The sequence below is a fragment of the Clinocottus analis genome, unplaced genomic scaffold, assembly GCF_023055335.1.
Source record: "Clinocottus analis isolate CAN_PGR_092001 unplaced genomic scaffold, fCliAna1.0.p SCAF_5, whole genome shotgun sequence".
NCBI lineage: Eukaryota > Metazoa > Chordata > Actinopteri > Perciformes > Cottidae > Clinocottus > Clinocottus analis.
The window spans coordinates 503748-518993 of record NW_027176207.1 but is presented as its reverse complement, the minus strand read 5'-3'; the positions used below and the strand labels follow the sequence as shown (position 1 = coordinate 518993).

Here is a 15246-nt window from a genome sequence, read left to right as displayed (position 1 = left end):
ACACAATCTCTGCAGAACAATGGGCCTTTCTTGGACTCCCTCTTTTTCCACCGGCCACTAATTGGATGTAATTACTCATCTCCAAAACAAATGAGCGTGCTGAGGTTGCCTTGGAGACTAGATGAGGGGACCCAGCAGTGCGAGGCGTTCGCAGGGCTTCATTTATACTGGTAATTACCCCCCCCCCCCCTCCTGCCCTGGGTGACCAGCGCTGTCTGTGGCGATGGAGAGGGGCGTGTCCTGCAGTCATCTGCTCCTGACATCACGGGGCTGTAAGTGGATAAATGCCCTGCGCTGGCTCCACTTTGCCAGGTGACTGCCTTTAAGGAGGAATCACACACCTTGAAGCTCCGCGGCTCTTCTTCTCACTCCGAGGACAATAAAACTAATCAGGCCGATGATAAAACACAGCGACGCGCTGCCGGCCGGTGGGACTGGATATGTGTTCATAAGTTGGCCAGTGTTCATTTCCTCTCATTAGATCTCAGAGAAGCTCAACAAACTAACCAAAGTAACTTCTCTTCAGCAGCAACGCCTGCTTCAGGAATTTATTTCAGTTGAAAAGTCCTTTACAGGCTGCGTATGGTCAAAGAGGGTCAGGGTTAAGGTAAGGGTTAGGGTTAAGGTAAGGGTTAGGGCTAAGGTAAGGGTTAGGGTTAAGGTAAGGGTTAGGGTCAAGGTAAGGGTTAGGGTTAAGGTAAGGGTTAGGGCTAAGGTAAGGGTTAAGTTAAGGGGTAAGGGTTAGGGCTAAGGTAAGGGTTAAGGTAAGGGTTAGGGTTAAGGTAAGGGTTAAGGCTAAGGTAAGGGTTAGGGCTAAGGTAAGGGTTAGGGCTAAGGTAAGGGTTAGGGTAAGGGTTAGGGTCAAGGTAAGGGTTAGGGCTAAGGTAAGGGTTAGGGCTAAGGTAAGGGTTAGGGTTAAGGTAAGGGTTAGGGTCAAGGTAAGGGTTAGGGTTAAGGTAAGGGTTAGGGCTAAGGTAAGGGTTAGGGTTAAGTTAAGGGTTAAGGTAAGGGTTAGGGCTAAGGTAAGGGTTAGGGTTAAGGCTAAGGTAAGGGTTAGGGTAAGGGTTAGGGCTAAGGTAAGGGTTAAGGTAAGGGTTAAGGCTAAGGTAAGGGTTAGGGTTAAGGTAAGGGTTAGGGCTAAGGTAAGGGTTAAGGTAAGGGTTAGGGTTAAGGTAAGGGTTAGGGCTAAGGTAAGGGTTAGGGCTAAGGTAAGGGTTAGGGCTAAGGTAAGGGTTAGGGTCAAGGTAAGGGTTAGGGTCAAGGTAAGGGTTAGGGTCAAGGTAAGGGTTAGAGTTAAGGTAAGGGTTAGGGTTAAGGTAAGGGTTAGGGTTAAGGTAAGGGTTAGGGTTAAGGTAAGGGTTAGGGTTAAGGTAAGGGTTAGGGTCAAGGTAAGGGTTAGGGTCAAGGTAAGGGTTAGGGTTAAGGTAAGGGTTAGAGTTAAGGTAAGGGTTAGGGTTAAGGTAAGGGTTAAGGTAAGGGTTAGGGTTAAGGTAAGGGTTAGGGTTAAGGTAAGGCCACCTGCAGGTGCACGTGGTCTCTTTGGCCATACGGCCTGCTGTTCCTGCAGGGACCAATGGGAGCAGAGCATCAGAGCCTCGGTGAGCAGAAGTTATTCACTCGTCTTCGTGCTCCTCCTCCCTCCCGGCGCCAGAGATTCCTCGGTGGCCATCAAACCACATCACTCGACAGAAGATGTCAATAAAGCTGACATGCTGCTGCTCAAATTAGCTTTGAATTTCAGAGCTACCATAATTAGCTTTTCCATTTTCACCAATGTCATTTAAAAATAGCGTGAAAGAAACTAACAGCTCTTTTGCTGTATGGCCTTGCTTTCACTTTCCATTTGAAATAATCTTTTCTGAATGAATGGCTGAGTAATTAACAGCACTAGACACTCCTTTCAGAGGCACAGACATTTCATAAATAATACATATTTAATGTCTTGTCATTTTCTGTTCAGAGAAGCTTGGCTAATTAATTTTAACAGATGATTTCTTCTTGCATTTACTCACCCATACTCAGGCTTCTGATTTTATTTTTTACCTTCCATTTCATGCCTGCTCTTCCCCTTTTCTCTCTGCTCGTTCCAGAAATGGAAAAACTTAACAGAGCCACTGATTTGGGTTTCGTCGCAACCTCGGCTGTGACGCTAGTGCGACGTGACAGACGAAGAGGAGTCGTGAACACTGGATTCAGAACAACGTGCAGCAGTGGAGGGAAGCAGCGCACACTAAATGATTCCACCGCAGGTCTGAACCAGTGAGGGTTCTGGTCCAGCCGGGCCTGAGAAAGGGCACTCGGCCACCGGCGGTCGGCTCAGATTATCCGTCCTGAGCGGCTCCCGGCTGACAGGCCTGGCCTTTAGGCATGTCTGCTCAGGCTGATGCGGTCTGAAGACATGGAGGACTCACTATAACTGCAATGTGAGAGCGATGCTACATCTCAGCTTCAGGACCATACGGACCGGCTGGAAGAGGAATCACTATTTCTCACTCAGACATCGTGTGCTAACAGACTGCAACATCTTCTGGCACCTGACTACATTTTATTGGCATTTATCTCAGCGTTGTACAAAATGCTGTGTGTTGACGTAGGAAGGAGGGACGTTATGTCTGACTCTGCATGTTATTACAAATAAGCAAAAAGATTGAAATGTCAAAATAAATGTGTGACGCCAGTGAAGCAGACCGTCCTGCGCTGATTGGAAGGAGACGACGACGCAGTCGTTCAAGAGGACCGACTGTAGCGTAGCGCCAAGCGTCCTGCCGGCCCCTGGAGGGCAGAGCGGGACGTCCCTGAAGGCCGAGCCGTAACCTCGGAGCATCTGCTGCCCACAGCTGTGAGACGCTTCGTGTGGAGGCGCACGGGGACACTTTGCCCTCCCCGATGTGTCACCTCTTTCCCTGGGCCTCGGCAACACACCCAGGCAGGACGGGCTTGGCGTGCCTGCTCATGTTATTTTGCACCAAATACGTGTAAAGCGCCTCTGGCCTCAGAGCCGAGATCTGCAGATTAGCATCGGGGACAAATGGACCCGAGCTCACAAAGAGCCAGATTGATTAAGACCCGAGCGCTCATCCCACGCCGCTCCCCTCACAGCGCCCTGAAGATCACACAGCTCGTTGGGGGGAAATTGATAACGATCTTAATTTGGAAATGTCCGTCACATGAGTTCCCTTCTTTTCGTTGGTGGAGGAACAAAAGGAGGCGGGAGAAGAAGTAGAACAAAAGAGACGAAAGAACAAAGACGATCGACGAGCAACCGACCGAGAAAAGAACGCAGAGACGTCCTGATGGCCCTGAAGCAGACGCCTCTCTGCAACATTTGATATCTGACCGCCGCCAAATCCATCCCAGTTCCTAGCAGCGAGCGGAGTCCGACGCGGCGCACATAGCAAGTACCCGGTCCTGTAACGAGGAGCTGAACGGGCTTTGAGAACACCGCAGGTAGAGCCGAGATCTGAGACTGACATTTGGAGCTTCGCAGAGAGCTCAGAGGGACTCAGGAAAACACTCGGCAGAGTACGCTGCGAGCTGTGACGCTCCCTGGACTGTCAGAACCATCTGCATCACTTGCACTTTACTCCGCTTTCATCTGACAATCCTGCAGCGCAGGAAATGTCACATGTCTCCTTCAGACTGACGAGAACACAACGATAACCGCCTCCTTTTAAAGAGTGTGGGAAGCGGTGTTGTTATTGTGGTTGTGGAGAGAAACATCTTATTAATTATGAATTATGAACGTCGTTCATGTATCCACCACCTGACGCTCATGTAAAGTGGCAGCGGCGGCACATTTATGCAGCTTCGCCCTTGCTATCAACAGCAGAGGTGGATCACACTCGTCCACGAGCGGCCCAGGTGCTGCTGCATGCATTAGTCATCTCCAAATTAGCAATTTCCTCCTCTCTGCTCTAATATGCAGATGTTCAGCCCCTCCAACTGATATTAAGTGACTGCCCTTTGCGTCCTCCAGAGGCTCCCGGTCGCTGGAACGAGCTTCATCTCTGTGACGCCGCTCATGAAGCCGTCCGGCAGCAGCCACACGGCTCTGATCCAACGGCTCTGATCCACCAGCAGACGAAGCCCTCACACCTCCTCACCAGCACGTTAGCACGAGTCTTCTAGTCTAGTCGAGTCCTTATAGTCTAGTCCTTCTAGTTTAATCTAGTCCTTCTAGTCGAGTCCTTCTAGTCTAGTCCTTCTAGTCTACTCCTTCTAGTCTAGTCTAGTCCTTCTAGTTTAGTCCTTCTAGTCTAGTCGAGTCCTTCTAGTCTAGTCCTTCTAGTCTACTCCTTCTAGTCTAGTCTAGTCCTTCTAGTTTAGTCCTTCTAGTCTAGTCGAGTCCTTATAGTCTAGTCCTTCTAGTTTAATCTAGTCCTTCTAGTCGAGTCCTTCTAGTCTAGTCCTTCTAGTCTACTCCTTCTAGTCTAGTCTAGTCCTTCTAGTTTAGTCCTTCTAGTCTAGTCGAGTCCTTCTAGTCTAGTCGAGTCCTTCTAGTCTAGTCCTAGTTTAGTCGAGTCCTTCTAGTCTAGTCTTTCCAGTCTAGTCTTTCCAGTCTAGTCCTTCCAGTCTAGTCCTTCCAGTCTAGTCCTTCTAGTCTAGTCGAGTCCTTCTAGTCTAGTTGAGTCCTTCTAGTCTAGTCCTAGTTTAGTCGAGTCCTTCTAGTCTAGTCTAGTCCTTCTAGTCTAGTCCTTCTAGTCTAGTCCTTCCAGTCTAGTCCTCCTTGTTCTTGCTCTGTAGCGGTGCTACATGCTCCTGGTGGGGTCAGGACACAGAAACACAAACCTCTTCACAAAGAGTCTGGACGACCATCTCAGATTCAACTGTACTCAATAAAACATGTTGCTTCTCCCTTAAAAAGAGAAACTAAACCTCGTATTTGTTGAGTATTTAAATATAAACCTACGAGAGAAGCCTCTTCACTGCAAGAGAAGATGGATTATAAGAAACAAGCATTGGGATCTTCTCCGGTGGCTCAATGGAAGCTTGAACGTGGGACTAAGTGCACGTCTGCGGCGCTCAAGAGGGAAAGAACCTTTCCATCAGCGCAGGTGTGTGATGGAGGTCAGCGAGCTGTCATGTGACCTGTGCTGTGATCCTCTGAGAGCATGAGCACGTCTTCTCTCAGCCGAGAACACTGACGACACGGTTTGTAAAGGAAGGTCTGAATAATAAACGTGGCAGTGTGCAGTTTCATGTGGGATGTGTTGAGGTGAGTTTACATTATTTGTATTTTGTGAGATGTAACGTGGCTTTGCGCCTCCAGGTGTGTGATCTGGGTCAGATGCAGCGCTGGTGTGTGGTGCTCTGTGGGAACTGTAGGTGGAGTCAAAGCACAAAGAATCCACACTTACATCACATGTCTGTTTCTGTTTGGTCCTTTCACAACAAAAACCCTCGTCTGCACTAAATTGTGAGAATTCTGCAAATAAATAAACCACAAGAATAGCTCTTCCAATCCAGGGTTCATTTAGGGCCGACGACGCTGCAGATGAGCTGCAGGACGGAGAGGCAGAGAGGCAGAGAGGCAGAGAGGCAGAGATGCAGAGATGCAGAGAGGCAGAGAGGCAGAGAGGCAGAGAGGAAGGTCAAGCCGGAACAATCGTGTCCTCTGCTCCTCTGCGGACAGAGCGGAGCAGCGGGAGCGCTCGTCCATGTCCTGGTGTGTTATTAGCATCATCTCAGACGCTTGATGAATCATCAATAAATCATTTGTCTCTCTGTCAGAAAGGAAGTGAGGTTGAGCCCAGACGCCCTCGCTCCACCACGGACCAGAGGACTTATTATGGGATGCATTGGAGACACTTTTCTCCAGAGAACAGTTAAGAAATGGAAGAAATATAAGGATACAGCAGATTGAGGTGATATATATCTATCTGTCTATATATATATATATATATATATATATATATATATATATATATATATAGCTCTCTCTCTATATATATAGAGCTATATATATATATATATATATATATATATATATATATATATATATATATATATATATATATATATATATATAGATCTCTATATATATGTCTATATATCTCTCTATATGTCTATAAATAGAGATATATTTGAATCCATGCATGTCACAGAGCTGCTAGTGTTGTTGAGGTGCTGCTCTGCAGGTCCTGCTGCAGACTGAGGCTCTTCCTCCCTGCGTGATGCTTTGCTGCCTCGCGGCTGTTTAACTTCTCTAAAACAGGCCCATGATGTCACCGCTCAGCACTCGACCCCCCCCCCCCCCCCCTGTTCATAGTCATTTACTCGTCTCTCTTCCATTTGCAGCTGTCAGAATTAAACTGTACATAATGGTTGCCATCACGTCTCTTGCTTCCTGGCTGCTGCTAACCCCAAATCAACATTCCTGCTTCTTGGTGATGTTCATTGAAATTGTTGGGCAAATTGTTTGTTTTGAAAATGCAAAATCAAATAGCCCGACGTGCAAGACAGAGCATCTGATTGGCTTCCTGTGTTCCCCGTGTTGATTTGAATTTAGTGCAAATGAGGACAGGCGGGGGAATTTGTTTCTGTGTGTGTGTGTGTGTGTGTGTGTGTGTGTGTGTGTAGGTCGTATGCATACACTGCAGCCGTCGTGCGTCCTCAGGTATCGCAGCACGTGACATTGTTGGTCTTTACATCCGAGAGCGACCGCGACGAGCAGACAGCATCCGAGTTACAATTACAACAGAGATTTACCAACAAGCTCGTAATTGTGCGTCTGATTAGCAGCGACTGCAGCCGGCGGCGGCGGCGTGTTCAGTCAGGGAGCCGTTACTGACAGCCACCGAACATCTACAGCGGTACGCAGCAGAAAGCAGGGCGTCCACATGGAGCCAGCGAGCCAATCAATGCTGTGTTCAAGACAGCAAGGAACCGGCTTCCTGCGTGTGTGTGTGTGTGTGTGTGTGTGTGTGTGTGTGTGCTGTAATCAAGCTTTAATGGAGTGTGCGTACTGGAAGTTGGTGTCTGAGCAGCTGACTGGTTTTTCCTTCTGAAAGCGGTGTACTTGCTGTGGTGCCGAGCGTCAGATGTTCAGGAGACAAACGGACACGAGAGCAAAGAGACGTCCAGGACGTGAACGTGGATCACGTTTACGTCCTGAGCTCCTGCTGCCGCGTCACTGTCACGAGGTTAGCTTAGCACAAGGTGTGACAACGCGCTGCTGTCATGGAAACTTCTCCCGGCAGACAGACGTCGGCTCAAAGACGAGCCGTGTCGCCTAATTTGCAAACATTTTGAACTCGTACTATTCCACAAGATGTTTGATGCGAGGAGGTTTCAAAGGAATAAATCCTTGAATAGCTGTAACCTACTTTTAGATGATGTGTTTTATTCACAATCTAGGAGGAGTATGAGCGACCGGGTCTTCTGAATGGCTGATGAGGTGAAGCTATTTGTATTCGCTGGACGTCTCCTCTCCTCTTTCATCCTCCACTCCTCCTCTGTTCTCCCTCTTTCCCTTGCTCCTGCTTCAGGTAACATCCCATGGACTGGTGGCTGCAAACTGAAGTTGCACGCGTGTGTTTTCGTGGTTTTTGTGTTTGTTGGTAGCTTGAATTAGCATTTCTTACATTTGTTTTTTGAGCCGTTCGCTCGGCAGGAAAAACTAACCGTTAGATAAAGGAGATAGTTTTGTGTTGCAGAGGATTAGTTAAAGAAAGGAACGTTGATGTTAAAGGGTTAACACTTTATTCCTCCGAAATTGAACGGAAAGAGTTACAAGGGAAACATACTAGCGGTGCTTTTATATGTAATTATTTGAGATATTTTAGATTATGTATGCAAACGTGGTGTAAATATGATTTCTAAATGTGACGGAAATAGTAGAAATCTGTGGAGCAGAGTTGTTAAAGTCCTGACCGATGACCTCACACGTGATGCTGCTTCTCGTGAGCTCGTGTGAGGAACTCGGTGGAAACTGTTGGAAACCTGCTCGGCTCGTCCTGTCTTCACTAAAATAAGATCTCAAGACTGAAGGACCGACGCGTCTCTGGACTCGATCCCATAACGTCTCCTGCGTCTTCTTGTCCGCCGTCATGGCCGTCATGAGTGTCTGACAGGAAGCAGCACAGTCACAAACCTTTTGGACCTTAAGGTCAGGAAGGTTTTTGGAAGTTCTTCAAAGACTCCTGGAGAGTTTGAGCGCCGCTCAGAGGATCAAACATGGCTGCCGGCCGACGCGCCTCCTGCTTCTCCTTCCTTTCTTTCCCTGTTTCCAGGCGTGCGTCCCGCCAGCGTCCAGAGGTTCAGAGGAGCGTCCTCCTCACGAGTCCATCAGGCTCATGTTTAATGCACCGCGGTCATGATGAGACGTTGCGCTGCACTGACAATTAAATGTAGACTTTATGCAATAAACAGAAAGAAAGAAGTTAAAAGTGTAATATCACACTTTGCACAGACACTTTTAAATTAGACTGAATGTTGCATAAAGTCATGTATTTCATACTTTAATCATATTATTAAACGCATTGCCGCGGTGGCTTTTTCATGTATTTTCTGCATGGTAATTATTGTTTATTATTTTCTTTACTAAACTAAAAGTTGGTAGATGTTTCCTCCCGTTTAGGTTTTGGAGTCAAATGAAACCGTGGAGCGTGCACACAGAGAGGCTTCTGGGTAAAGACCTCCTGCATGTGTGTACGATGCTGTCAGTCTACACTCAGGCGTGTGTGTGTGTGTGTGAGTGTGTGTGGGTGTGTGTGTGTGGGCTCGGGGGACTAGGTCTATGGGGAGAAGCAGAGCAGGAGAGGTTGGAGAGAGCAGCAGCCACACAGAACATGGACAGAGCGTTTACCTGGCCCTGTGCTCTGTGGGTACGCCAAGTAGCCGCCTCTTCCACGGGCCCCCCTACCTGAGCCACGCGCCGCCGCTACCGCCGCCGCCGCCACCGGTCCGTATGCTGTCGCTGGGAAGCCTGCAGGCACATACACACACACACACACACACACACACGCATCACTTCCTGCACATGGATGAGCACGTCCCAGAGCTGCAGGAGGATGTTGATACCGGCGCTGAGCTGCGGGATAAAACTATAGCTGTCAGAGACTGGAGCTCATGTCAGGGCGACATCTATCAGCAGACGCTCACTGAACCCGCTGTGATATTCAAAACCCTGCAGACCCACTGATCCACAGCAGAGACACAGCATCGCCACCAGCGACTCACCGGATATCACACCGAAGTAAAAAGAACTTCAGAGAGCTTGTCATGATCACCACGAGGCCGAAAATGACCACAGAAACTTTCATTCAGGGTTTAAAAAGTGGAGCGTCAGAGTGATAATAGTGGAGTTTAGATATCAGACAGCAACTCGATTGCCTTGGAACATTTCTGAGGTGCAAACTCTTCTTCATCCATAAAACCGAGTAAACTCTCCAAGTCCCTGATTGTATTAGTGGAAGCCTCTGGAGGCGTCACATGCTCCGGATGAGGGATTACAGACACACGGACATGGGCAGCGGCCGCTGGGACGCGCCTGCATTTCGTCTGGGAGACAATTACTGGAACTTTCTATGGATCTGAATCATCACTTTGATGCACGAGGCGGCAAAACATTCCTCTTTCTTTGCCGAGATATTCATGTAGCCGCCGCTCAATGCGTCCCGCCATCACACGAGACTTCTGTTGGAAGAGTCCTCCTTCAGAGGAGACGTCGATCTGAACAAGTCTCCTGAGCGCGTTTCTTCTTGGGTAAATATTTACAGTGCTCCAACGCGGAGATTTGTGGAGCTTTAAAAACATTCATAAATCTGTCCAAATTGTCAGTTTCATGACATGTAATAACTGTAAGGCCTCGCCGGCGCGCAAATATAAATCCACTTCTTTAGGGTCTGATTAGTCCAACAAATATCAGCCTAATAATCAGTCTGTAATTAAGCCGGCGCAGTATCTGTGAATTGTAATTACATTGTTAGCCTTAATGAACACAGTCGCTGGAGGTGGTGACGGAGGCGAGTCCGCGCCCGCGGCCGCGCCGCGCAGGAACGGCATGTCATTAGCGCTGTGATGAGATTCCTCACTCTGGGCTCAACACCGTCTTTGCCTAATCAGCCTCCTGAAATTATCTCCACAGGAAATGCTTTGCTCACTCGCAAAAAGAAGAAGAAAAAAAGAGATCTTGAAATTCCTCCGGTTGGAATCCTTCTTAATTTATTTTTTCCCAGTTGAATGCATGTGTGCGTTTCTTCTGCTTCTGGAGACTGTGAGGTTCAGACATTACAAAATGGCACAGCACACCTCAGAGAGTCTTTTCCATGCCGTGGAGGTGAGAAGTGTACCAGTGGGTGACCTATTTCCAGAGTCGGCCTTGTCCTGCTATTCCAGCAAGAGGGGCTCACACAAAAGACTGATGAGGGGGGGAGGAAGGAGGGGGAGGGGGGGTGACAGGCCGGGTCAGATGAGCCGCCGCCAAAGAGAAAAACACATAGCTTTTCATCAGCCGGCTGAGAGGGAGGTAATTCACAGCTCTGTCGACACAATACGAGCGCGGACGTGTGTGTCGGTGTGAGGCGCCGCCGTGCTGCGACCGGCTGGCAGGTGAAGAAGAGAAAGAAATGTCACTTTTCCTCCTAACCGCCTAACGGCTCAGAGAGAATAAGGGCCGAGGCGGCGGGTGGATGACGGAGGAAGAGAAAAAAAATGACAAAAGACGACTCAAATCAGCCGCGTTTACGCCCGCAACACGCCGGGAACGGATTCCTACAGCTCAAATGATATTCTCCGCCTCTTTTCACAAAAACACAAATCAACTCTGATACTATGCTAATGACGGCCATGCACCCCTGCACTTCCACTTACAGTCCCCACGGTTGCTGGGCGGAACAGCGTTCCACCTCTCTCTCTCTCTCTCTCGCTCTCTCTCTCTTGCTCTCTCTCTCTCTCTCTCTCTCTCTCTCTCTCTCTCTCTAAGTGCTGAATCTATCTTCCCGCACTGCCATTGTCATGACACCCCCAATAGACCCAGTGGCTTGGAAGTTAGTTGCGGGCAAAGTTGTGGTGAGAGATTAACTTTGCAGGATTAGGTGGGTTAATTAATAGATGGCTGCTGCTCATTGTTTTGTGCTCGCGCTGTAAGAAGCCACCCAAGAGAAGCGCTGCAGCATTAAATCAATTTCATGGCCCTTTTATTACTGAGGAGATAAAGCCAATATTTAGCTTTCAATTCTTCACAATTATTGGGCCCCTGCTTTGCCACTTGAGTGGCTGCGCTTGGCTGGGGACAAGGACACATCTGTTTATGAGCGGCGGCGGCCCGGGGGCCTTTGGCGTCCGGACTCCGGGGAACTGTCCTCACTTCCTGCGCTGGAGCCGGCGGCTCAGACGCTCAGCCGTCTCCAGGAGTGCACACAGAAGACAGATTAGACCTGAAGAAAGATGAGCGCTGTCAACAACCTCCTTTCGCCCTCTCTCCGAGCGAAAGAATCTCAACCCGAACGTAACGATGTCATGAGAAGCAGATTCAAATTCACAACAGAAACACCGGCGTTATTCTTTCTAAAAATAAAGCTGACTTTGTCTTCTGCGTCCTCACAGCTCTGACAGCAGCGTGTCGAGTTCCACCTCGCGGTTTGCATACATTAACCGGCATTCAGAAGTGGATGTCGAGCCGTCGCCCCATGTGTCCGTCTCCCGCCCTTCAAAACAGACTTCCAGCTGAAGCAGCTCGCCGAGCAGAATTGCGTGTCCAATCCGAGGTATTGTGGGCCGGCTGCTGAAGGGGCAGATGTGCGTTCATATTTTCGTGATAGTGCACGGCACACACTGCAGCGCTCTGCCTGTGAAGCAGCTTTTTCCTTCTTTTCCGCCTGCACCTGTATTTTGTGAGCCTCTGTGAACTTGACTGTATGGAGCAGGAGGAGGCGCAGTCGGGGCAGTGTCACGGTGATCAAACAGCGCAGTGCAATTTTTGTGTCAAGGTTTCCTGTTTTTTTCCAGCTCGCGCCGCCTGCCTGCACAGGCCAGGTCAAACGCTTTGTTTTCTCTATTATAAAACTGTCAAAGAACTTTGCTGAATATCACACTGCTTTTAAAGTGGAGAGAACGAGGTGATACGATTGGTCAAATTAATTATAGCGCCCCCATCAGCACCGCTGATGACGTGTTCCTCCTCATCTCACCGTGACTTGAAGCTGCTTCGCGTCGCATGTCTTCAGGAACAATGTCCTGACCGGACCGCCAGCTGGTCCACCAAGAACCATCTGAGACGCCGTCATTGGAAGCTGTTTGGAAAAGGGCAGGCCCTTTCAAAAAGACTTGGCGGCTGATTGAGTGAACCATCTGTCAATCAATCTCTTGCCGAAAAAGAGCGAAAACAACATCTTTTCCATCGAGCAAAGCCTTCTGGTGGTGTTGATGTTTGCTCCTCCAAGAAGAAATAACCTCCTGTTCTGATCAGACTGCCGCCATTGTTGTTTAGAACGAACCATATGTGGCTATAACACATGTAGCTGCACATGTAGCTGCACATGTAGCTGCACATGTAGTTGTACATGTAGATGCACATGTAGTTGTACATGTAGCGCCACATGTCGCTGCACATGTAGAGCTGCACATGGAGATGCACATGTAGATGCACATGTAGCTGCACATGTAGTTGCACATGTAGATGCACATGTAGATGCACATGTAGGATGCACATGTAGCTGCACATGTAGTTGCACATGTAGATGCACATGTAGGATGCACATGTAGCTGCACATGTAGCTGCACATGTAGCTGCACATGTAGTTGTACATGTAGCGCCACATGTCGCTGCACATGTAGCTGCACATGGAGATGCACATGTAGCTGCACATGTAGATGCACATGTAGCTGCACATGTAGTTGCACATGTAGCTGCACATGTAGATGCACATGTAGCTGCACATGTAGATGCACATGTCGCTGCACATGTCGCTGCACATGTCGCTGCACATGTAGCTGCACATGTAGCTGCACATGTAGATGCACATGTAGCTGCACATGTAGGATGCACATGTAGATGCACATGTAGCTGCACATGTAGATGCACATGTAGCTACACATGTAGATGCACATGTAGGATGCACATGTAGCTGCACATGTAGATGCACATGTAGCTGCACATGTAGATGCACATGTAGCTACACATGTAGCTGCACATGTAGCTGCACATGTAGCTGCACATGTAGATGCACATGTAGCTACACATGTAGCTGCACATGTAGCTGCACATGTAGATGCACATGTAGCTGCACATGTAGATGCACATGTAGCTGCACATGTAGTTGCACATGTAGATGCACATGTAGGATGCACATGTAGCTGCACATGTAGCTGCACATGTAGATGCACATGTAGATGCACATGTAGTTGTACATGTAGCGCCACATGTCGCTGCACATGTAGCTGCACATGGAGATGCACATGTAGCTGCACATGTAGATGCACATGTAGCTGCACATGTAGTTGCACATGTAGCTGCACATGTAGCTGCACATGTAGCTGCACATGTAGCTGCACATGTAGATGCACATGTAGCTGCACATGTAGCTGCACATGTAGGATGCACATGTAGATGCACATGTAGCTGCACATGTAGATGCACATGTAGCTACACATGTAGATGCACATGTAGGATGCACATGTAGCTGCACATGTAGATGCACATGTAGCTGCACATGTAGATGCACATGTAGCTACACATGTAGCTGCACATGTAGCTGCACATGTAGCTGCACATGTAGATGCACATGTAGCTACACATGTAGCTGCACATGTAGCTGCACATGTAGATGCACATGTAGCTGCACATGTAGATGCACATGTAGCTGCACATGTAGCTGCACATGTAGATGCACATGTAGATGCACATGGAGATGCACATGTGGTTGCACATGTAGACAGAAGTAGCTCCTCAGGAGGCCGTTGTCGTGCTGCAGCGTACCGGACACAGACACGCTGCTGTGGGCCTGACAGTCGGCTAACGTGTGACATGTGATCATGTGACGTCGTGAGAATCCCAGGGTGAGACTCACCGCCTGCATCTCAGTGTGTCAACGACTCATCACCAGAGTATGCTAAAGGATAAACGGACTGTACTCGCGCGGCACTTTCCTCGTCTTCAGAGCTCTGAAAGCCCGTTCACGCTGCACGTCATCGTTCAGCCATCAACACGCGCTCCAAACCGATGGGAGGTGCTACCATTCAAGGTGTCACCTGTCCATCAGCACTCCACTAACAATTCACACCTACTCAAACGCCGCAGCAGCTTGTGGAAGCAATTTGGGGTGAAGTGTCTCGCCCAAGGACAGGTCGGAGGCGGGGATCGAACCGCCGATCCTCTGATTAATGGACAACCCTGCGATCTGGATTTGATCTAGAAAGACATCGACTCTGGACAAGAGGAAGGGGGATCGTATGATCCTGTGTTTATGAACTCCGCAATCCTGATTGTGGTCACCTGATGCACGAGTTCTGCTGCATCTCTTTCTGGCTCGCTGCCTCTGAAGCCACTTTCTGATCCTATTACTCAGGAAAAATCACAATGAAAAGTTGTTGCATTATGCATCAATGAGGTCCTATTTATGTCCCGGCCGTCTGACAACAGCTTGACTGATGTTAATGTAATCTGTACTGTTCTTTGGCCCAAAACTGCCAGCAGCGGCTCGCCCGTCATTGACAAAGGAGCTCCATCCGTCACAGAGCACGCCGCTCATTCTGCTATAAGAAGAACTGTCAACCCTGTAATGCACAGGAGGAGCCAGGGACAGCTGATGCTCCAGCAGCCCGATGGAGCAGCAGCCATGCTTCAATACCTCTCACGGGCTATTAGGGCCGACGTGAAGCACCGCACTTCATCTGTAGTGGAAACCCCAAACGGTGTAAAGTAAGCAAAAGTACATTAAACACTTAATGTTTAGAAGCTGTGAATAAAGTGCAGCATCGACGTTTTGTGTTGCTTACCAAGATTATTTAGTGATAAAAAATGATAGCAGATGAGAAAGAAACTCCCAGACGGGCTTATTAAATAAAGCAGCGACACGCTGTTAACCAGGGTTAGCTCGCTGCTAACAGCGTTTTCATGCTACGCTGGTTAACACACAGCTTGGTTTAGAGAGAGGTGTGAAGAAGAGAGAGAGAGAGAGAGAGAGAGAGAGAGAGAGAGAGAGAGAGAGAGAGAGAGAGAGAGACAGAGATAGAGAGAGAGAGAGAGAGAGATAGAGAGAGAGAGAGAGAGAGAGAGAGAGAGAGAGAGACAGAGAGAGAGAGACA

General features: G+C 48.6%; 1 protein-coding gene across 4 annotated transcripts in view; it reads right to left on the bottom strand.

Annotated features, from left to right (window-relative positions):
• Positions 1–15246, bottom strand: part of LOC137802543 (RNA-binding protein Musashi homolog 2-like) — a 66490-nt gene that overhangs the window by 18041 nt on the left and 33203 nt on the right. For 3 of the 4 annotated variants that reach the window (XM_068600488.1, XM_068600489.1, XM_068600491.1), the window contains exon 4: positions 8807–8926. In XM_068600488.1, coding sequence (XP_068456589.1) covers positions 8807–8926 — 120 coding nt within the window. The remainder of the gene's footprint in view (positions 1–8806; positions 8927–15246) is intronic. The other variant, XM_068600490.1, reaches the window with a different exon arrangement.